Source organism: Nerophis lumbriciformis, linkage group LG18 (assembly GCF_033978685.3).
Source record: "Nerophis lumbriciformis linkage group LG18, RoL_Nlum_v2.1, whole genome shotgun sequence".
In the NCBI taxonomy this organism is placed as follows: Eukaryota; Metazoa; Chordata; class Actinopteri; order Syngnathiformes; family Syngnathidae; genus Nerophis; species Nerophis lumbriciformis.
Window position 1 is genome coordinate 29,486,444 of NC_084565.2, and position 24,894 is coordinate 29,511,337.

Below are 24,894 nucleotides of genomic sequence, written 5' to 3' on the forward strand. Positions count from 1 at the left end.
AGTTTTGATGCCTTCAGTGACAATTTACAATGTAAATAGTCATGAAAATATAGAAAACGCATTGAAATGAGAAGGCGTGTCCAATCTTTTGGCCTATATATGTATGTGTATATGTATATACATAAATATATATATATATATATACAGTATATATTTATATGTATGTACATATACATATATATATATATATATATATATATATAAATACTGTATATATATATATATATGTATGTACATACATATAAATATATACTGTATATATATATATATATATTTATGTATATACATATACACATACATATATACATATATATATACATACATACATACATACATACATATATATATATATACAGACACACGCACATACATACATACGTATATACACATACATACAGTACATATATACACGTACATACATACATACATATACACACACACACACACACACACACATACATATACATATATATATATATATATATATATATATAGTACAGGCCAAAACAAACAAACCGTTATCAAATAAATATACATTATAAGCAGGGATATTAACTTTAACTCATGCAATTAATCACACAAAAAGTATCCAATTAATCATGTATAAACACAAATTATTCATGCAATTTTCTGTCCGCACATGCTCGTAACCGCAAATGGTTACCTGAAAGTCGGCGCTGGTTGTTATAGTGTCAGTGATCAGGTCAGTGCATATGGCAGTGCAAAGATGATATGTCACTGGCAAATTTCACTTCAAATCACACCCATGCAGATAAAATTGTTACCAAATTTTGAGAAAATGAATAATGTTAATTCGAGTAAAATATTCTAAAAATGTCCTGACGATAAAATTGCTTTGTCAAAATATATATATTTTTAAACTTAATCTAAATTATGCAAGTTAGCAATTTACTGCGATTAATTGTGACTTATCTACAGTAAAAAAAAAATAGTGTGATTAATCTGACTAAATCAATTAATAATTTGGCAGCATTAATTACAAGTAGTATGCAATAATATAGTAATAATAATTTATATTAAACATGCTTCACTGATGAGAGTATTTGGCAAGCATCATTTTGTCCAACTAATTTCAGCGATCCTTGAACTCATTGTAGTTTGTTTACATGTACAACTTTGTCTGATGCTGCCACAGAAAGACGTGTTTTATGCCACTCCTTCTTTGTCTCATTTTGTCCACCAGTCGTTTTATGCTGTGCGTGAATGCACAAAGGTGAGCTTTGTTGATTTTATTGATTTGCTGTAGTGCTTCACAGGCATATTTGGTCAATCCATGACTGCAAGCTAATCGATGCTAACATGCTATTTAGGCTAGCTGTATGTACATATTGCATCATAATGCCTCATTTGTAGATATATTTGGGGTTATTTAATTTCCTTTACTTATGTCCTCTGTGTATTTAATTTATAGTTGCATGTCTCATGACACATTATCTGTATGTAATATTGGCTGCATTTCTCATAGTTGTTTGTGTGCCATGTTGTTCCAGATCACAGCAAACGTTACCCAGCTTGCAAAGATTGTACTAAATCCATTAGAAGAAGACAGCCTGTCGTTTCCTAAAACTTGGACACACACATCTATACCTTTGGCCATTCTGATCCAGTAATTTCTAGAAGTTATCTCATCCTGTGAGAAGCCTCCATTTTACTATTGATTTCCAATGTTGCAAAATGTGTAGAATAGAAATTAAAATACAACATTTCTGTCAATTAAGATTTGCGTCAGCCTTTGATATTGGCTATTATAGCTAATATACGGTAGACACTTACACCATGTGTTGCCTTCATTATAACACTTATATAGGACTTGTAATTTTTTGCAGCTCCAGACAACATTTTGGGTTGCCGACACCTGGGATAGACGGAAAGATGATAACCAGCACTTCCTATCCAACCTGATGGAGCTTGAGAGGTGGTGGAAAGAGAAATGAGCGAAATTGCCAAAGGTTGGTGTGCCAAGATTGTAGCAAAAAGACTTGAGGCTGTAATTGCTGCCAAAGGTGCTTCAACAAAGTATTGGACACAAGCTGTGAATACTTATTTACATGTGATTTATTTATTTATTTAATTTTTAATAAATTTGCAAAATGTAAAAAATAAATTAAAAAAATCACATTGTCTTTGTGCAGAATTTTGAGGCCAAAATGAATTTGTTTTATTGTAGAATAAGACTTTAAATAACAAAAAGTGGCAAAAGTGAAGCTCTGTGATGCACTGTAAATTGTAATAAAATTGTACAGAACTTAGTTGCATAAATAATGAAATAAAGCCAAACTTATGTATTTTTGTGATTTATAATTTTTTTTGTCAACTCTCGTTAAAAACACAACCTTTTCAAAAAAATATTAATGAAAAGCATAATTATATACTGTTATAAACTCTGTACATATACCGTATTTTTCGGAGTATAAGTCGCTCTGGAGTATAAGTCGCACCGGCCGAAAATGCATAATAAAGAAGGAAAAAAACATATATAAGTCGCACTGGAGTATAAGTGGGGAAATTTATTTGATAAAATCCAACACCAAGAATAGACATTTGAAAGGCAATTTAAAATAAATAAAGAATAGTGAACAACAGGCTGAATAAGTGTACGTTATATGAGGCATAAATAACCAACTGAGAACGTGCCTGGTACAGTATGTTAACGTAACATAGTATGGTAAGAGTCATTCAAATAACTATAACATATAGAACATGCTATACGTTTACCAAACAATCTGTCACTCCTAATCGCTAAATCCCATGAAATCTTATACGTCTAGTCTCTTACGTGAATGAACTAAATAATATTATTTGATATTTTACGGTAATGTGTTAATAATTTCACACATAAGTCGCTCCTGAGTATAAGTCGCACCCTCGGCCAAACTATGAAAAAAACTGCAACTTATAGTCCGAAAAATATGGTAGTTATTACTACAGTCACTATTACAATTCTAGTCAATATATAATTATGTGCTGCAATTTGAAATAAAAATATTAAGTACATTTTATTATTAATTTACAGTATGAATAAAGAGGGGGGAAAATGACAAGTTTAAGTGTCTTTTAACTCGGCAAATGAACGGCGACAAAGCGAGGCACTGCTGCTCAGGTGACCGTGACGTAGGAGCAAGCAACCGTGGCTTCCCCCCCGCCCCCGCCAATCAGAAGAACAGGCCAAGCTCTGTCTACGCTCGCCACCCCCGATCCAAGTCTGTCAGGACCCCTGAGCCGCGACTGCAGTGAATGGAAGCGATCACTTCACGATCGGTATGGTGTCACTGCACTGCTTGCAGTCTAACACTGTCAAGATGTGGAAATAGTGTAGGCACTGAGGGCAGCCAGGGTTTGAAAGCAGGTTATAAAAACCAAGAAGCTGGCGGCACAGCAGGAACATTGTAAACATTCATAACCTGTCGACGCTGAAAATTATATTATTTCAACATAACTTGAATTTTTTTTATGAAAATACATAATATAAGGTAAATATTTGTGTATGATTTTAAAGAAAATAATACATTGACTGTTATAATATACAAGACCTTGCACAGGCTCAGTGAGGACAAAAAAGTATTGGTGACTTTTTTCATGTGTAATTAGTAGGACAAATAAGTTGGCATGATTGAATTAATATATTAAACTACTTGTGCATGTGTGAAGGTTGTGAAGTGACAATGCAAAGATGCGTTACAATCAAAGGTGTTAGTAAATAGAACAAACTTGACCGAGGAACAAAAACAATGTAAATCTATTTCTTTATTCAAAAAGGATGATGAAAAGATATGACTTTGAGCAAGGTGATGTTTTTGTTTATTTGTTTGACGGATGGTATGATCTAGAACAGGGGTCCCCAAACTTTTTGACTCGGGGGCCGCATTGGGTTAAAAAAATTTGGCCGGGGGCCGGGCTGTATACATACATAGACAGTCGTGGTCAAAAGTTTACATACACTTGTAAAGAACATAATGTCATGGCTGTCTTGAGTTTCCAATACTTTCTACAACTCTTATTTTTTGTGATAGAGTGATTGGAGCACATACTTGTTGTTCACAAAAAACATTCATGAAGTTTGGTTCTTTTATGAATTTATTATGGTCTACTGAAAATGTGACCAAATCTGCTGGGTCAAAAGTATACATACAGAAATGTTAATATTTGGTTACATGTCCCTTGGCAAGTTTCACTGCAATAAGGCGCTTTTGGTAGCCATCCACAAGCTTCTGGTTGAATTTTTGACCACTCCTCTTGACAAAATTGGGGCAGTTCAGCTAAATTTGTTGGTTTTCTGACATGGACTTGTTTCTTCAGCATTGTCCACACGTTTAAGTCAGGACTTTGGTAAGGCCATTCTAAAACCTTAATTCTAGCCTGATTTTGCCATTCCTTTACCACTTTTGACGTATTGGAACACCCAACTGCGCCCAAGACCCAACCTCCGGGCTGATGATTTTAGGTTGTCCTGAAGAATTTGGAGGTAATCCTCCTTTTTCATTGTTCCATTTACCCTCCCGCGGGCCATAGTTTGGGGACCCCTGAACTAGAAATATGGCCTTAATGCAAGTTAAATGTGTTCTGAGTTGAATAGCTAATGTTGTATTTGTATTTGTGTGAATAGGGGGCAGATATGAGTTTACGAGTTTATGAATCATGGCACCCACCTGTCATCCACATCCACATCGCTCTTTAAATATTGCTGCTTCACCACAATTTATTTTTGAAAGCATATTTCTACAATCTTTTGGTCCTAAATTAAGCATTTACAACTAAAAATCTTAATACTACAGTAGTATTGGCCACTAGATGAGACCAAACCAATCAGACCACTGATTGGTTCAGCCTCAGCAGGTATTACTATATTATATTAAAAAAGTGTAAATGTGACTGAAGGGTGTTATTTTATGTGGGAGCGGTACCACGAGTAGTACGCCAAATAATCCTTTAATTAAATATTGTAATGTAACAGTTTTATTTTCCTATATTCAAACACAGTGTTACAGTTTACACTGTGCGTTACAACATACCTGCTAAATGAAGTTGGCACAGGGGCATTTTTTTACCACTGTGTTACATCGCCTTTCCTACTGTGGTGATATCCTTTACACACTAATGTCGGCTTTTGATGCATTTCTCCAGATTCTCTGAACCTTTTGATAATATTACGGACCTTAGATGGTGAAATCCTTAAATTCCTTGCAATAGCTCGTTGAGAAATGTTGTTCTTAAACTGTTCGACAATTTGCTCAGGCATTTGTTGACAAAGTGGTGACCCTCGCCCCATCCTTGTTTATGAATGACTGAGCATTTCATGGAAGCTGCTTTTACACCCAATCATGGCACCCACCTGTTCCCAATTAGCCTGTTCACCTGTGGAATGTTCCAAATAAGTGTTTGATGAGCATTCCTCAACTTTCTCAGTCTTTTTTGCCACTTGTGCCAGTTTTTTAGAAACATGTTGCAGGCATCAAATTCTAAATGACTTAATATTTGCAAAAATTAACGTTTACCACTTCCAACATTAAGTATCTTGTCTTTGCAGTCTATTCAATTGAATATAGGTTGAAAAGGATTTGCAAATCATTGTATTCCGTTTTTATTTACAAGTTACACAACGTGCCAACTTCACTGGTTTTGGGTTTTGTATTTGAATTATATTCATTCTTATTTTGTGGGAATTCATTTATTGTGGTTATGTCCGTAATCAATTAACAGCAATAAACGGGGGACGACTGTATACTTCTTTCTGCTCCTTTTCTTTTATGATTAATTTTGATGTCGTATCAATTATTTAATATTGGCTGAATGAAAGAGAAATACAAATCTGGATAATGGAATTAGCATTCCCCCATGAAACAGAAAGTAGCCTGCTAGCTAACAAATATTTACTGTACATATGGATATTATAGCATTGCTTCAACAACAAATATTGAAAAAAATGTTTACCCCACCATAAGACTTTTTTTGAAGACCTGTTTTTGGGAAAACATTGTTTAGCCCAGACCAAACACATCCAAGCATGCCCTTTGTAGAAGTGTGAAGCATTAAATTGTCCAAACATTGATGAGATGTGGATTCAGGGGCCTTAGTGTGATTAATTACCATATTGACCCGGCTTTAAGAGGATCCTTTTGGTGAAAAAAAACTAAACTTAAGATGATACCAAATACTATAAAAATGGGACCCATTACCTCCCTGCTTCGCACTCAGCATCAAAGGTTGGAATTGGGGGTTAAATCACCATAATGATTCCAGGGTGCAGCCCAAGCTGCTGCTCACTGCTCCCCTCACCTCCCAGGGGGTGATCAAGGGTGATGGGTCAAATGCAGAGGATAAGCTTACCACACCGAGTGTGTGTGTGACAATCATTGGTACTTTAACTTTATATCAAGATAAAAATCAAGTGAAATAACAAATTAACACTAATATCATGTTTCTTAATGCAGCTGAGATAGGCGCCAGCACTCCTGCGACCCCAAAAGGGACAAGCGGTAGAAAATGGATGGATGGATAGCATCAAAGCTCCTCCTTTGTTGTTTGCTATTTTGCTGACAGTTTTTGACATACTTTTGTCACTGTCGCATCTTTTCTGATCACCCGTGTAGGTGAATGACAGGAAGAAAAGCTCCAACACGCTTGGCGAAAAGTAGCTTCCTTGATAATGGGTTTCACTATGTAAAGCGCTTTGAGTCACTAGAGAAAAGCGCGATATAAATATGATTCACTTCACTTCACTTTTGTTTTACATGTATAAATCTCTATCCCAAATATAGGACGACCTTTCTTTTCCATACATTTTCTAAGGAGAAAGATTCCCATCAGATCAATACGGTGTAATAGTGCATACTGGCCTGGTATCAAATCGTCCTGGATCTACCCTACTAGAGACAGATGCAGAGATCAGACGCTTCATTACTGACCGTGTCCAGATGAGTGCGCTGATGCTTAGCGCGGTCGCTGGAGTTGCTGAAAGCTTTCTGGCAGCCCGGGTGCTGGCACAGGTAAGGCTTCTCCCCCGTGTGGCTCCTCAAGTGGATCTTCAGGTTCTCCAGACGCGAAAAGGCTTTGTTGCAGCCCTCGAACTGTGGAGCAGCGCACACGTGTATCAATTATGATGGCAATGCATTGGAGCATTATGTGGGCTTGTGAGTGACAGGCTCCTGAAATTAACAATTAAGAATTGATTTGAAAATTTCAAGGGAGGGAAGTAACTAAAACTAAAATAAAAAAATGCAGAGTACTATTCCTGTCCCTCACTTAAATTGTGTATCGAGTGGGAAATCTGTACTGACCTTTCGGTTTGGTCCAGACACAAATTACTGCAAATGAGTAATTTTCTTAAATTAGATTTACACTTTTGGATTATGAATAATCGCTACTTATCACAGTGAATTACTTGCTTGCATAATTTAAATTAACATTAAAAAAGAGCCTGATATTTTGACACAAATGCAATTGTGTTATCCGAATGTCATAACCGACATGTTTTGAATCTTTTACTTGAATGCACATCGCTTATTTGCTCAAAACTTGTTAGCAGTATTATCTAAAATATAGGGCTGGAGATATAACCTGCCTGCAAATTAATTGAGTAATCAAACAAAACCCACATTCTCGCCTCAATGCGTCTTTTGGGGGAAAATAGTTGAAATCAACAAGGATATTTTTTCAAATTACCCTTATTCTTTCTTTTTACAAAAGCACATGACATTGAAATTGCACTTTTTCAACAGGAGCATCCCTATTTATTACTTACCGAACATAAAAAAAGTCAAAAAGCATGTAGGCAGGTGAACATGAACCAGGTAATAGATAATGAATAAAGAACCAAACTAAACAAAAAGACTGATTAGGATATGATCAAAAATTTATTTAACACATTAAAAAGGTATTCATTATGTTAGGAGCTCGCATGGCTGCACTTGTAGTGACCCCGAGATGCAGGAACCAGGAGGACGACGTGCAGGTAAGAGGATTTTAATATAAGTAACACAGGAGAATGAAGCAGTCTTGCATGTACAGTTTACAAACAATAGTCAATCCTTGAGCACTGCGGAGCCCGCGAGGCGGGCATAAATGGAAGTCTGTTGATTGGCACCAGGTGTGGACCGGCTGCCAATCAACAGCAGGTGAAGGGGAAAAACAGCGCTCAGCGGGACAAGCAGGAAATAGAAACAAAATAAGAGCACTGATTGGAAGTAAACACAAAACAAGGAAGCACAAACAGAAATGAAGTGACAAATCGTCACACATTATTGCTAACAAACAATTTCTTAACTTTATCATTCAAACTGTAGTGATGCTAACATGTCCTCTGTGTTGGATATTACATTTATTATGCTAGTCTACCATTTTTAAAATGGTGTTAGCTGTCAAAATAGGATTTAACCTTGTTTCTTCTTGATTGTTGCTCCTAAATATGTACTGTAATTATACCAAGTACAATAGCGTATCTCATCGATACTACTATGATTACATCTTTAAATCATTTTTCCTTTTTTTTTTAAATGTATTTTATGTTTATAAACTCAGGAAATATGTCCCTGGACACATGAGGACTTTGAATATGACCAATGTATGATCCTGTAACTACTTGGTATCGGATCGATACCCAAATTTGTGGTATCATCCAAAACTAATGTAGAGCATCCAAACAACAGAAGAAAAAGTAATTAATACATTTTAACAGAAGTGTAGATAGAACATGTTAAAACAGAAAGTATGGATGGAATGGAAGAATGGATTAAGCATTTTTACTGCTTGTCCCTCATAATCTTGACAAAATAGAATGAGAAATGACACAATATGTTACTGCATACGTCAGCAGACAAATTAAGAGTCTTTGTTTGTTTACTTACTACTAGAAAACAAGTTATCTTGTATGTTTTATTTAAGGACAAAATTGTTCTTCGATTGCAATAAGAAACATATGTTTAATGTACCCTAAGATTTCTTGTTAAAATAAAGTCAATAATGTCATTTTTTTTGGTCCCCTTATTTAAAAAAGTACCGAAAAACATTTTGGTACCGGTACTAAAATATTGGTATCGGGACAACACTACTCTGAACAGGATAAGCAGTATATGAAATGGATGGATTCCGTCCAATATATTTTTCCTGAATTCCTTGATCACTTTCCCAGCTGTAGAAATATGTAGCACTCACATCACGGGAATCAAAAAGACTTGCTTTCTGGAAACCTGGGTGGTATAAGCGTTCAATGTTTGACTTCATGGCCAATCTGAGTAGATTTGAGGAAATGCCCAGTGACTTTAAAGACAGTGACGGGCGGACATGACACTCCACCTGCCTCAAGTCTGCGTGAGTGACGGTGGAAACCTGAGCCTGGCGCGAGACAGCAGTTAATGGGCTGTAATGCAAAGCATAAGCCCGGCACTCACATGCGTACGGTACGTTCAGATGGACAAGTGACAGTGGCTGTAAACAAGCTGCTATCAGACCCAAGCTTGCCCCCATTTGATCCCAACCACTCAGCCAATGAAGCCCACAGATTTGTTAACACATGAATGATTCAGGGGGGTGGACGTCTCGCATGTCCACAAGCTGCCTCTTGAGGCTGCCAGAGTCCACCGTAGTGTGCAGCGGGAAAGATGCCACAGTTCAATGTTACTTACGGCAACATGAAACGCCTCCCATTACGGTATTAAGCGGTACATTGAGATCAATGGAACGAGACTCAATTGTCACTGGAGCTTCAGGACTGTTTGTCATCCTACCTCCAGGACCGCTTATAGCTTTGAAGGCTATGAGAGAACGAAAGAGGTGCACAAAACACAGTGAAAGAAGAATTGTAAATAGTGACGCTCATGGGCTTATTTGGTTGCAACATGCTTCAAGGCCTATATGTGTCATTTGCTTGTTGTTGCTTATTCTTTATAAAGTAAGACACATGCTGAATAAGAAATGTCTGCATATGTTATATTATTCTTTTGTTTTTCCATATCTAACATTTGGTGTTGAAGTTTGAGGAAATGTTTATAAATCAAACATAGACCCAATAATATAACTTCAAAAAAGGGTCAAGCCTTTGAGTACCTTGAAGGTAGAAAAGCGCTATACAAGTAGACCCCATTTATCATTTATTTATTTATTAGAATAATACAGGGCAGCACGGTGCAAAAGGGGTTAGTGCATCTGCCTCACAATACGAAGGTCCTGAGTAGTCTGGGGTTCAATCCCGGGGTCGGGATCTTCCTGTGTGGAGTTTGCATGTTCTCCCCGTGACTGCGTGGGTTCCCTCCGGGTACTCCGGCTTCCTCCCACCTCCAAAGACATGCACCATGGGGATAGGTTGATTGGCAACACTAAATTGGCCCTAGTGTGTGAATGTTGTCTGTTTATCTGTGTTGGCCCTGCGATGAGGTGGCGACTTGTCCAGGGTGTACGCCGCCTTCCGCCCGATTGTAGCTGAGATAGGCTCCAGCGCCCCCCGCGACCCCGAAGGGAATAAGCGGTAGAAAATGGATGGATGGATGAATAGAATAATACACAAAGCGTGCTACGATGAACATACCAATCCATTATTTATAAGTTCTAATGTGTTAAAATGTTCAGATAATGTGTTTTTAAAAACAATGGAAATTATGTTTCGAGTAAAGAACAACAGCCTTCTAGCTTGTATTCTTAGGTTATTTAAATTAAGAGGAGAAAACTATAGTTTACGGGGGAAATTGATTTTTGAAATAGGTAAAGTAAGAAGGAACATAAAATACAAATGTATTTCAGTTTTAGGAGTTAAATGGTGGAACAAGCTCAGTGAGGAGTTGAAGACATGTAGTTCTTTGTTAAGGTTTAAGAAAGCCTTGAAAGGTGAAATAATATAAAATTATAAAATATAGTAACAATTACTTTCATCCCATTGATTGTATTGAACGTTGATGTTCCAGGTAATCTTATTTACAGTGAATGAATAGGATAGGCAAATATAAGCCTTAGCTTCAGCCTATTCCTTTTCGGTCATTCTTTTTCTTTTTGTGTGTAAATGTGTATGATTGTTAAATTTGTATTATCTGTACTGTTAATTTGAACACACAAAATGGTTAATTATATGACGGAAATAAACTAATTTCACTCATTCATTCATTGTAACTGTTAAAATTAATTTAGATTGTTTTAACTCCAACGCCTCAGGATCCCCCGGGAAGAGCTGGACGAAGTGGCTGGGGAGAGGGAAGTCTGGGCTTCGCTGCTTAGGCTGCTGCCCCCGCGACCAGACCTCGGATAAGCAGAAGAAGATGGATGGATGGATGGATGGATGTAGCTGCGGTTCCATTGCAGTTTTTCGCAAAACAAAAGCGATATTTCAAAAATTTTGACAAAGTACATTAGCGACTTGTAAGTGTTTCCACTAAAGGGTGTTTTGCGTCATGAGCCGTAATTCTTGTAAAGTCTTATCCCGCGAGACTACACTTTGAGAAATATATTGCAGCCACCGCTGTTGCCGTGATGTCAATACGGAGGCGGCAGGTGATCGCTCGAAGGCAACGTCCTTAGGGCCCCCTTGACATTGGGTGGGTTTCTCCAAGCCTGCGGGTCGGCCTCTATTCTCAGAAGGAGACCCGCGAAACGGCCCAGTGTGGCGGTGAGCAAGACTACCCCAGTTGTCCTGCATTGGCGCCCCGCCGGTTTGGCGTTTAAGTGACCTCGAGATGCAAAAAAAAAAGTGTTTCCATCATGCTTTTGCGAAACATTTCAATATCGAATCATTAGGGCGCAAAAATGTTTTAGCGATGATTGAGACTTTTTTTGAAATATGGGTGTTTCCATTATTAGTTTCCGGTGGCAGGCCGTGCGTTTCCCACCTAGGCCTTCAGTGATGTCGGACTTCAATAATTACCTCTCAAAATACCATAATTTATGTCACTACATGCACCATTGCTGGAGAAATACTATACAGAAACACATTCACACCCTACTGCGCATTGAACCACATCAACAGTGTACAAAACGGGTTCTTTTCTGACGCATTAAAAAAAACAATTTAAACGTATCAGCAATTAAAACATATCTTATGTGGTACTGTCAAAATTAAATTTGAACTCACAATTTGTAGCACCTTTTCAACATCATATAAGCCAGTGGTACCCCTCGTCGTCGACTTATTCGAGTGGAAATGGTGGGCATTTCCCCATTTCGGGGTTGGTCGACATCGTCTCACAAGATGTAGTTTCTCTTTAAATATCCTTCTTGAAAATGGCCTTGCAAATATATATCTGCCACCTAATCAACGTTTTGTTGTCCTTCCCTGCTATCCCTGTGTATCCAATCACAGTCTCGTTAACATCAGGCTACTTAGTCAACAACTTGTAATCTGATTGGCTATCACAACTGTCTATCAACTCTTATGTGTGCTCAAATTAATCCGCTAACGGTCCCGGTGAGTATCCAATCACAGGACGCGTAAATCATGTTCAACGTGAGGCCAGCTAGAAGGCCTTACTGACAAAAACTTGTGATCTGATTGGCTATCGCAACTGTCTATCATTGTTGATTCTGAAGGCCTCAGGTAGATTTGGTACAGCATGGCAACATAAGCTAGCTGAATTCTGAATGGATACAAACTAAAAACAACAGCACTGGAACGAGCATAATATTACATGAAGAGAATATGAATACTTTTGGATATTTAGGGAAAGAAAATTAAAAAATAATTTTATCTTAATATTATGATCCTGATTTCTGGTTATGTTAGGCCAGCAGAGAACGCCTTGCTGGCCCTGATGGCACACCACTGTTAGTTTCTCATATTGATATTTAGGTTTTGCGCATTTCTAGGGGTAATGGCAACGCAGATGATAATAATTTTTGTTAAGATTGCAACCGATTTAAATCATAAGAAATACAGTCTGAGCATATTTTTTTAGAGTTGTCTAAGGCATTTGATACTGTTCATTCTTCTGACAAAATTAAAATGGTGTTTTAAAATGGCTACATAGCTATTTTAATTAAAAAAATAAGCAAGTGTTTATATTAATAATCAAAATGGGGTTGCTCAGGGATCCATTTTGGGACCACGTTTATTTTTAATATCAATATTTAGAAAAATGGTTGTCTCTTATGTTCGCAGATGATACCTGTCTTTTAATATCTCATTCTACTTTTTATTGCTTGACAGGAGAAGCAAATGAGGAGCGGTCTAATATTTCCAAATGGTCTAAAATGAATAAATTGTCTATATAACTTACTTTAGGATATTTTGTACGAAAAACAAAAGCTATAATTAAGAAGATGTGAAATGTTTAATTGATGGCATCAAAATTAGCCTTAGGCCTCAAACCAATTTATTTTAGTAAACATTCTTGATGAAAAATGTAATTGGAACACACTGCAGCACGTTGACAAATCAATACAGTACAATATAGATTGTATACTAATCAAGGTATACCTAAATAAAGAGGACACTCTCTTTGGGAATAAAATTCCAGTTTTTTGTGTGTCTGTGTGTGCAAATAATAATTTAAAAATGTATATATATATATATATATATATATACTGTATATATATATATATATATATATATATATATATATATATATATATACTGTATATTATATATATATATATACACACACATATATATATACATATATATATATACACATATATATATATACACATATATATATATATACACATATACACATATATACATATACACACATATATACATATATATATATATATATATATATATATATATATATATATATATATATATATATATATATATATATATATATATATATATATATATATAGACTTATTTGAGTAACAGGACTGAAAGTACAGGAGTGAGTTTATAGTATTAAACTAGCAAATACCGTAAATTCCGGACCATAAGCCGCTACCTTTTTCCTACACTTCCTTTTATAATCCTGCGGTTTATAAAACGGAGCGGCTAAATTAAGGATTTTTTCCCCCACTAATTGTCATAATGTTTTGTGTTGACTATCCATCCATTCATTTTCTACCGCTTGTCCTGTTCGGGGAAGTTTTCATTAAACCCTACCAAGCATAGGACTGAAAAGGTCTGTTATTGTTTGTGCTATGAGTTGAAAATGTAATTCCTGTCTTGCTTCAATTCGAAAGTTAAACTGTCCATAGCGTCTCTATTTGAAAGGATTCTTCATTCATCACTCCATGCAACGTTTGTAAGATTTACAATATAGCTAAAACAGTTCTTACTTAATAAACTGTCCAATGTGTAATGTGTGTAGGAATGTATTTCATGAATATTTGTATGTGTTATCGTAATGTAATGAAACTAGCTTTGTTAGCATTAGCTAATATGCTAACATGTTAACGAGTGTCTGTGTTAGTAATATTAACATTCTGTCTGTTCTGTATCAGGTTCACAAATTCCTCAGAAAATTCACCAAAACATCACCGTGGAGTTATTGAGTCTGTTTAGCCGATTGAGGAGCTAGCTTCAGCAGCTAGTGAGTCCATGATGATGACTTCTAGTTTCTCATTTCATAGCATATGTATATGCGGCTTTTAGTCCGGTGCGGCTTCTATATGGAAAAATATTTTTTTTCTTCTAAACTCTAGTGGGTGCGCTTATATCTCTGAAAATACGGTACATGAAATATAGCCCCCTGGCACTGATGCTAGCATATTAACACAAAGCACATTACAGTGATTTGACCAAAAAATATTCTAAGAATAAGCAATACAAAAATAAATAGAAATAACAAAAACATTAATAATGGATGGATGAATGGAAAATAAAGAAGATTGGCCAAAAACATGTGATGTAGAATTGTACATTACTTCAGCAACATCTATTCTCTAAGTATCATTACTGTACATTGTATAACACCCTGCCTATAACAGATCAAGTTGCAGGAAAAGAGAAAGCAGCCCCATTCTCAGTGCTCATCCCTTTAGTCCTCTGAATTCACCCACACTGTGCAAGGTTGAGCATCCTATTCACAGATGCTCCATTTAATAACGGCGAAACCTAAACCAGTCATGGCCAAGTCGTGTTGGGTGACCATGCTGATCGCTTGGAGCTTCAACTTGTCTCTGCAGTCTTAATAGCTGCAACATGTTTGTATTTGTGCAGACGTAAAATACTGACAACAAAAATATATTTCCTTCACATAAGATTGCAGCGTTACAACAAATGTTATTTTAAATATATAATACATTTTGTAAATTAAAACAGCAAAAAGGTACCTAAACATATCACATTGATCAGCAATTTCAATAGGCTAGAAACTTTAATTGATACTTAATATATTCTAGAATTGACGATTGCCCAAGAAGTGTGGAAGAGCATGCAAACTTCACACAGAAAGACTCAGTGCCCGGGAATCGAACCCTTATTGTGAGGCACACACACTAACCCCTGGTCCACCATGCTGCTGGATATTATATACTCATTAATATGTAATAATGATATATAATATTTTTTTTTATTAAATATGTCTTTTGCAAAATAATATTCGAATAATTAACAATCATTTTTTTAAATAAATATTTAAACAAATACAAGATGAAGGAATACAAATATTTTGATTTAAAAAATATTACAAAATTATATTCAGAATATTTTAACAATATAGATTTAAAAGTTTTCATTTTACCCTTTGGTTTAGAAACTCGGTTGACATTTTACTCTGGCCAATTAGCGGCACTGTGTCCCGATGCAACTTTTGCACTTCTGATACGATACCGATATTGAAGCCTTGAGTTGTGGCCGATACCAATATCAATCTGATACGATGTCAGCACAAATCACTTCCTACTTTTATTATTGTGTACTAAAGAATGTTAGAAAAAGCTCCATTAATATAAAATTATTCAAAGAACAATGTATATGACATATATATGAAAATACTAACCTTATGACAGATTTATGCTTTAAAAAATGGAGAAGTAATTTGTTTTTTGGCGACACCTAGTGGTCATATTAATTGATTAAGTTGAGCTCATGATGCAGTAAGTTTAATGATGCTGATACGCTTATTACTGAATACATTCTAATACGCTTCTTCCTTGTAGACTTTGAATGTGTAAATAATATGCAACTATAATTATTCTATATACCTGTTTATATCGACGCATGTGTTTTAGAATGCCATATTGTTCAATTGAGGACACTTTGTAGGTATGTCGATCTTGTTTGCTATTGTGTGCTTACAGCTGTTGTGTAAGCTGCTCGCTCCTAGTAGTCTAAAGCCTACCGTGTTTATTACCTTTTGTAAATTAATTACCTAAAATGCAAGAAAAGATCAATCTTGTGCGTTTATTGAAAGACATTTAGATGTGAACTGCCTGTCTAGCTTTGCACAAGTGAACCGGCTGCAGGACTGCTTGCATCGGAGATTTTACATGCAGGAACAGCTAAATTAGGAGCATTTGTAGCTCATTGGGAGATAGTTCTATTATCAATTGCATACCAAGTAATATACAGTATTTTGATATGTATCGTTATCACAGAAAGCTGAAATATAGATTGCGATATAGATTTTTAGGCCATATTGCCTAACCCTACTACGTACGAATGTACCTTAGCACCCCTGGTTGAGATAACAAGACAAGAGTATAGGTAGGGACAATGACGACCCTGTCTTCATCTGTCGTTAAATTCCACTAAATGTTTTTAATCAGATACCTGTCCCAAATGTCAGCAGCGGATTCTACACCCCAACACTTGCCCATAAGGGTTGTTTGTCCCCATCACCTCCTGCAGGTTCGCAATGAGCCGCTACACGCGTGCAGCGTCTTTACACTGCGTCCTTTGAGCCCTGACACTGTTTGGCCTTCTCTCCGCCAGTCAGGAGTCATTTCCCATGAAGACCTCAGGCCGGGGCCCGCAATCTCCACCAGTTTGCATTCCGGGCCTCATTTGGTCTTGTCTGTTGTGATCAGCCGCCTGTCCACACTTCCCACTTCAGCCATATCAAGACCCCCGCTGTCATTCCCAATGTTTACGGAGCAACTGAACACCTCGCCCCCTCAAGATCAAGATGGAGTGCCTCTGTGCTTGTGCGGTTCTCTGACGGTTTGCCTCAGACGGAGGTCTCAGAAAGGAAAACCAAACATGTTTGAAGCAATTCTGGTGATCAGAGATGTGTAAGCTGTTTTCATAGATAATATCCAAGGCAAGATTAATCTGGTGTCACCACGTTTTGACTGTTTATGGAACCTAAACCACGTGTCCATCACTTAACTGCAGTTTATTCTGACATTTACCATTGAGTGTGCTTTTTGATGGATGACTTTAGGGACTTTTAAAATCATTGTAAGTGATTGGTCAGTCAAGTGGAAACCTAATATATCAAACTGTCTTCAATGTTGGACAACTTTGTGACAGACATACACTATATTGCCAAAAGTATTTGGCCACCCGCCTTTACTCACATATGAACTTGAAGTGCCATCCCATGGAGTTGTCCAAAATATTTTGGTATCCTGGAGCATTCAAAGTTCCTTTCACTGGAACTAAGGGGCCAAGCCCAACTCCTGAAAACAACCCCACACCATAATTCCTCCGCCACCAAATTTCACACTCGGCACAATGCAGTCCGAAATGTAGCGTTCTCCTGGCAACCTCCAAAATCAGACTCGTCCATCAGATTGCCAGATGGAAAAGCGTGATTCATCACTCCAAAGAAGGCGTCTCCACTGCTCTAGAGTCCAGTGGTGACGTGCTTTACACCACTGCATCCGACGCTTTACATTGGAATTGGTGATGTATGGCTTAGATGCAGCTGCTCAGCCATGTAAACCCATTCCATTAAGCTCTCTGCGTACTGTACGTGGGCTAACTGGAAGGTCACATGAAGTTTGGAGCTCTGAAACAACTGACTGTGCAGAAAGTCTTTGCACTATGCGCTTCAGCATCCGCTGACCCCTCTCTGTCAGTTTACATGGCCTACCACTTGGTGGCTGACTTGCTGTTGTTCCCAAACTCTTCACTTTTCTTATAATGAAGTTGACTTTGGAATATTTAGGAGCGAGGAAATTTCACGACTGGATTTGTTGCACAGGTGGCATCCTTTGACAGTTCCACACTGGAAATCACTGAGAGCGGCCCATTCTTTCACAAATGTTTGTAGAAACAGTCCCCATGCCTAAGTGCTTGATTTTATACACCGGGCCAAGTGATTAGGACACCTGATTCTCATCATTTGGATGGGTGGCCAAATAATTTTGGCAATATAGTGTATTTATCTTATTGCAGCATTCAGTATCTACAATAAAGTAGGTTTTTGAGCAATAACTAAACTGTTACACAGGAATTAGCCACAACAAAATATCTTACTGTAGCATATCATTTTTCACGCCAGGTTTCTGGCTGACGCCACTGCATCGATGCGATGCTGCCAGTCAATTTCCCAGCAGCCATCTCCGCACTAGTCCAAAGTAATAATACGCTTACAACGATTAACACCCTTTTCTCCATGGAGCCTCACATTTGTTTTGCAGAAAGAAAGCAGGGAAACTGTGATTTGACACAACATTTGACACAACAATAACACCAGTGTTTGTTTTCCAATTTCACTTAAATGCTTGGTGGCCATGTTTCAACAGTGAGAATGGAGTGTATTATTTCCAAGTGGTGTGGAAGTGAGGTTTGTTCCTCTACACTGAGATCTGTAGTAGACTTTTCCATCATTTTCTGCCTCTGGCAGGATTGGCCAAAGTCTTTAAAAGTTTTCCATCCATACAACCACCCTTGTTGTCCTGCTTTTAATGTCACTATTTTCTTATGTATAGCTGTCTGTCTGGGTTTAGTCACTTTATACGTGTGAAAATTATCTTCATGCTCCTTTTCTCAACAGATTACAGAAAAACCTGAGTCAGGGGTTAGTCACAGTCTAACTTGCCGCTAATTAGGGATGTCCCGATCTGTTATTGATATCAAATATCGGGCCGAAAAAAAGCAACAACAAAAAAATATCGGATGCAGTAGCATATAGCGCAATTTCTGGTTGTATTATTTTCTCAAAACAATTTTTATCTACTTGCTATTTACTGTTAATATCTGGTTATTTTCTGTTGTAACGTGGTTCTATCTACACTTCTGTTAAAATGAAATAAACACTTATTCATCTGTTGTTTGGATACTTCTCGTTAGTTTTGAGCGATACTGCAAATTTGGGCATCAATCAAATACCAAGTAATTACAAGGGCAGTATTGGGCTAATACTGGTATTTCATAAGTGTTCACGATCTTTGAATGGTTAAATTTTTGATCACAATTATAATCAGACAAAAACACATGATGGTGTGAGACAGGCCCCTTCTTTGGCTATTTTTAAGACCCTTCTTAAAACCCATTTTTATTCACTGGCTTTTAACCCAGCATGAGACTTTAAACTGTTTTTAGCTTTTAACTTTTTGAACTGTTTTTAACTTTTAAACTGTTTTTATCCAACAAAACTGTTCTTAGGGTAATTTATATTTGCTTTTTAAATGTGTATTTTTATTTCTGTTTTAAATGTAATTTTTTTAGTCTGTCCTTTACCTCCGTTTCTTTGTGGTGTACAGCCCTTTGTTTTTCAACTGTGCTTGTCTTAAAAGGGCTTTATAAATAAAGTTGGTATGGTATGGTATGGTATGTGTATCAACATCAATTGAATATTCAAATTATTTCCTACTATTGGCCCTGATTTAAGTCCTTTGGTTTTGCCCTTAAAGCCAACCTGTGTCCAGGGACTTATTTTCTGAGTTTGTAAACAATAAAAAAAGGACAAAGAATTGTTTGATGATAAGAAATATCGATCTAACCCCTGTAGTATCAACTAACCTAGAGGAATTACCTAAAATTGGACTACAAAAGTAATGTCACATTGTGGCTGTGTTTTAGCAACGACCAAAGTAATGACGCTTGGAGGATCCTTCCGCCTACCGGTAAGTACTGTAATCTCCAGTAGAAAACACTCATGGATACTAGGGTTGTACGGTATACCGGTACTAGTATAGTACCGCGATACTAAAGAATCATATTCGGTACTATACCGCTTCTAAAAAGTACTGGTCCCTGACCCTTTTTTTTTAACAGGCATGACGGCGCGTCGTCGTCACGTCGTGTCATTGCTGGTTTACAAGCAGACGAGCATGTTCGTCAGCGCACAATCACAGAGTACTTACAAACAGACAGTGTGTAGACAGAAAAGGGAGAACGGATGCATTTTGGCTTAAAAACTAACAATAAAGGTGAAGTTATAACATTGAAACGCCCACCGGAAGAGATGCTTTAAGACATGGTTAGCTAGCAAGCAGCTAGCATCCAGCCGCAGTCTGCAATGTTTTAGCTACTTCTAAATCACTAACCCTCGCCTCCATGGCGACGAATAAAGTACGTTTCTTACAAGTATCATCCCTGCAGGATGAGTAATAGCTAAACATGCTTCACTAAACACCGTAGCTCACCGGCGTCAAATTGTAAACAAACGCCATTGGTGGATCGACACCTAACATCCACTGTAATGATACCAACTACAGGCGCGTATCTAGTCGATACTACTATGATCTAGTCGATACTACTATGATCACGTCGATATTTTTTTAGCATCACAACATCTTCTTTTGATTTTTTTTAAATTCATATTATGTTTATAAACTCAGGAAATATGTCCCTGGACACATGAGGACTTTGAATATGACCAATGTATGATCCTGTAACTACTTGCTATCGGATTGATACCCAAGTTTGTGGTATCATACAAAACTAATGTAAAGTATCAAACAACAGAAGAATAAGTGATTATTACATTTTAACAGAAGTGTAGATAGAACATGTTAAGAGAGAAAGTAAGCAGATATTAACAGTAGAAGAGCAAGTATATTAATAATTAATTTTCTAATTTTCTTAATAATGTTGACAAAATAATAGAATGGAAAATGACACAGTATGTTACTGCATATGTCAGCAGACTAAATTAGGAGCCTTTGTTTGTTTACTTACTAATAAAAGACAAATTGTCTAGTATGTTCACTATTTTATTTAAGGACTAAATTGCTATAAGAAATATATGTTTAATGTACCCTAAGATTTTTTGTTAAAAGAAAGCCAAAAATGCAATTTTTTTGTGGTCCCCTTTACTTAGAAAAGTACCGAAAAGTATCGAAATAATTTTGGTACCGGTACCAAAATATTGGTATCGGTACAACACTACTGTATATATTACAAGCATATGGGGTTCAACTTTAGAGGTTCCAATGTATGACCTTTGCTGACCGGTGGAATCAATTTTCTTTAGTTCTAGAATTTTCTTTGATATTGAAGATATTCTTGAGTTCCTGCTTGAAGCACTGCTTTGATATCGCCCTGAGCACCAACGCTGTGTCTTCATGACCCTGGGGCTGTAATGGTAGATCAAGACTCTGACTAATGACTGGGAGATGTGATTTAAGCGTGCGGCTGTAAACTTGCATGAAATTCACGATTACTCATGTTCCGAGGCCGGCCTCGACTGTAATGAAATGGGAGGGGGTCCCTCAAATCCAAGGAACCTCAATCGGCTTTCTGCCCTGATTAGTTTTACCCGATAGGTCCATTGGTTCCAAAGCTGACAGACATGATGAAGGGTTGATATGTATGTGCCAAAAAAAAAAATCTCCGGCCAAATAAAACCTCTTATTTAGTGCCAATGCAAAAGCAGTTTAAATGCGCAAAAAAAAAAAAAAAAAAGGGCTTGGTGGAATGAGCCGGTTTATCACAAGGTGTCTTTCTCCGGCCCGAAACCACCGACACTTCGGGATGTGTTGGGAGGGGAGCGCCACAGATGCGAGGAACATGTGCATTTAATCTGCCTGCTTCCAAATGCCCTGTAGCAACCACAGCAAAGAGCAGAACAACGTAAATGGATGAAATTATATCCACATGATTCAATGAGACAGCTAAAGAGAGGCAGGTTTCTCATGCGCTCCGTCAGGATGCAGAATTAAACCCAGCTTGGCTAAAACATTCCCATTACATAGTTTACACATATCATTTCCACTGCCGACGCAGGAGCCTTTTAGCGGCCAGCCTTAGCTGTCGGAGCTCAAATCCAAATCAAAGATAGCACTTTTCTGGGCGCGGGAGGAAGACAAATTTACACTTATTTTACTTTGGCGCGTTCTCTTCGCCTGCACTGGAAGCCTTGATTTATGAAGGCTGAGATATGAGCGCAGGCAGCAAATGACTGAAACGCGAAGGGAGTGTGTTCCAGATGCGGATGAACAAGAAAGGGAGTGCGAACTTGGCCGATAAGTTCTTGGGAGGAAGCGTTCATGTAAATGACCAAAGAAATTGTTCCTAACAGCCGTTTTGTACTCATGCATCGCGCCATTAAAAACAAGTGGATGGCACAACAGGAAGCGTTCCTATGATCACATAATGAGCCAATCCAGCTGTTTTTTTCCGTCCGTTTGCTGAAGTGATGTGAATTCCCGTTTATGGAAGCACTTAACCTGCCGTGATGTCTCCAAATGTTCAAATGTCTACCAGCTCCGCGAGCCCTGCATCAGATTAGAGGGCTAAAATGTGATTTCCTCCCAAACTGGGCAGCCTGGGGTTTACCGGTTCAGCAAGGTTTAGGGAAAGGACACGAAAAAAGGAAGCGTCTTTTGAGCAAGACGACAAGACGTGCTTCCAAGTATGCATATTGAATTTTCCATTCATTCTCTACAAAGATGATTTGCTCAGTTCACTTTGAAAGAAAAAGGTCAAGTTTATAACAACATCCATATGAGTGCTTGTCAATGAGCGAATTAAGACTGTCACCATACTTTGCAGAAGTTATATTCTCAAAGGGGACCTATCACGTTCATTTCCAGCGCAATGTTTTTATACTTGGACTTTTGATTTGCATTTAGTCTCTCATTTGTCTTTTATGCTCTCTTGTGCCCCACAGTTTCTTCTTTCACTGACATCAATCAATTCAACAAAATAACACACAACAATACCATAATAATAAAATTCCAGCAACATTCATAATAGCAATCAACAGAGCAATTGAGAGGACACGCAAACATGACAAAAAACAATCCAAAGGTAGTCAAACAAAAATGAATAATATCAACAACAGTATCAATATTAATAAGAATTCCAACATAGCAGTGATTAGAAATCCCTCATTAACATTATAATAATAACTGGGATTTATATAGCGCTTTTCTAAGTACCCAAAGTCGCTTTACATGTAGAACCCATCAAACATTCACACCTGGTGGTGGTAAGCTACTTTCATAGCCACAGCTGCCCTGGGGTAGACTGACGGAAGCGTGGCTGCAATTTGCGCCAACGGCCCCTCCGACCACCACCTATCATTCATCATTCAATTCACCGATGTGAGTGGCACCGGGGGCAAAGGGTGAAGTGTCCCGCCCAAGGACACAACGGCAGCGATTTTTGGATGGTAAGAGGCGGGGAGCGAACCTGCAACCCTCAGGTTTCTGGCACAGTTGCTCTACCCACTACCCATTATCACCACAGCATTTATAAAAAAAATTAAAACATTTAAAAAATGAGCAATAGTGTCACAGTGGCTTACACTTGCATCGCATCACAAAAGCTTGACAACACATTGTGTCCAATATTTTCCACAAAGATAAAATAAATCGTATTTTAGGTTAATTTAATAGTTAAAAAAAATGTAAATAATGGATTTCATATTCCAATATATGACTCATTATTAAGTAAACTAAATGTAGTTTTATCTACTGATATCATTTCCATAGCTTGTGTGTACCAGTCAGTATGAGTTGGACTATCAACATTTATCCATTTTTTTTTTGATTACCCTTTTTGTTATGATGCATATTGAAAAAAATGCATTTTTACTCTTTGATGACACGTTACTAAATTGATGCAGATCACCAAGAATAGGGAAGCCTAGGGAAGCCTTCTGATGGGGGCAGATTGCACATGCCAAAACAGTCATGATTTGTATTGCTTTGACAAAAATGATTAAATATCATAATGACCTAAATACAAGTTTTTTTTTCTGACAAAAAAGGCTGAAAAAAACAGGTTGTCTTATGGTCAGGGTCTACAGATTTATACAAGGAAACCAAGCAGTGGTGACACAAAGCATGTCAGATCTTTTCTTCCTGTCACTTACACACATCAGTGATCAGGTACACAGAGACCCATGGTTTGGGAAAGTACAGTATGTTCTATAACTATGTATATATATATATATATATATATATATATATATATATATATATATATATATATATATATATATATATATATATATATATATTTAATATATATACTATGTTATCTACATTTTAATGCACACCATACCAAAAGTCTTCCAAAAGCCAAATACATACAGTAAGCCTTGAATAACTAAAATATCAGAAAGACGGTTTTTGTAGTCTTGCTCAGCAATCTTATCCGCCATAATGGCTAATGAGAGTGCAACACAATGCTTCTAGCTGCCACATTAGTAACCGACGAGGCATTAATTATGCACCCATTCACGAAATCCAAACCAGCCATGAAAACGACAGACCGGAGGCTTACACAATGAAAATCCTACAACATGATCTGTTGCTCCTCGCCTGGCGCCCGGACTGATGTTACTGGCAGTCGATGCGGGGATCCTGCGATGCCTCGCGCTTTAATCCGTCCATTCGCACCTGCATGCTCTCATCGGTCTTCTGCAGCCATGACAGGTAGCTCTATGTGCTTTGTGAATTGACCGTACACTGAAGGATGATAGATGCCGTCGCAAGCCACTTGCCATATTTAAACGATTGACTTTACTCCTCTTCTGTGAGCCCAGACAACGCTGATCCAGAATAATTTAATGTGATGATTGCCTTGTGCTTGCTAGGATTCTTTATATTGGATCTTCACCAACAGCCATTGCTTTGTCCTCCACACCAGTCTGCACTCAAGCTATTTATTTGACT

The 24,894-nt window shown here is 37.4% G+C and overlaps 1 protein-coding gene across 2 annotated transcripts in view; it reads right to left on the bottom strand.

The window, feature by feature from the left end:
• The window catches only part of glis1b (GLIS family zinc finger 1b), a 223,691-nt gene that overhangs the window by 79,548 nt on the left and 119,249 nt on the right, over positions 1–24,894 (bottom strand). For both annotated transcript variants that reach the window (XM_061977975.1, XM_061977974.1), the window contains exon 7: positions 6,924–7,085. In XM_061977975.1, the coding sequence (XP_061833959.1) occupies positions 6,924–7,085 (162 nt within the window). The remainder of the gene's footprint in view (positions 1–6,923; positions 7,086–24,894) is intronic.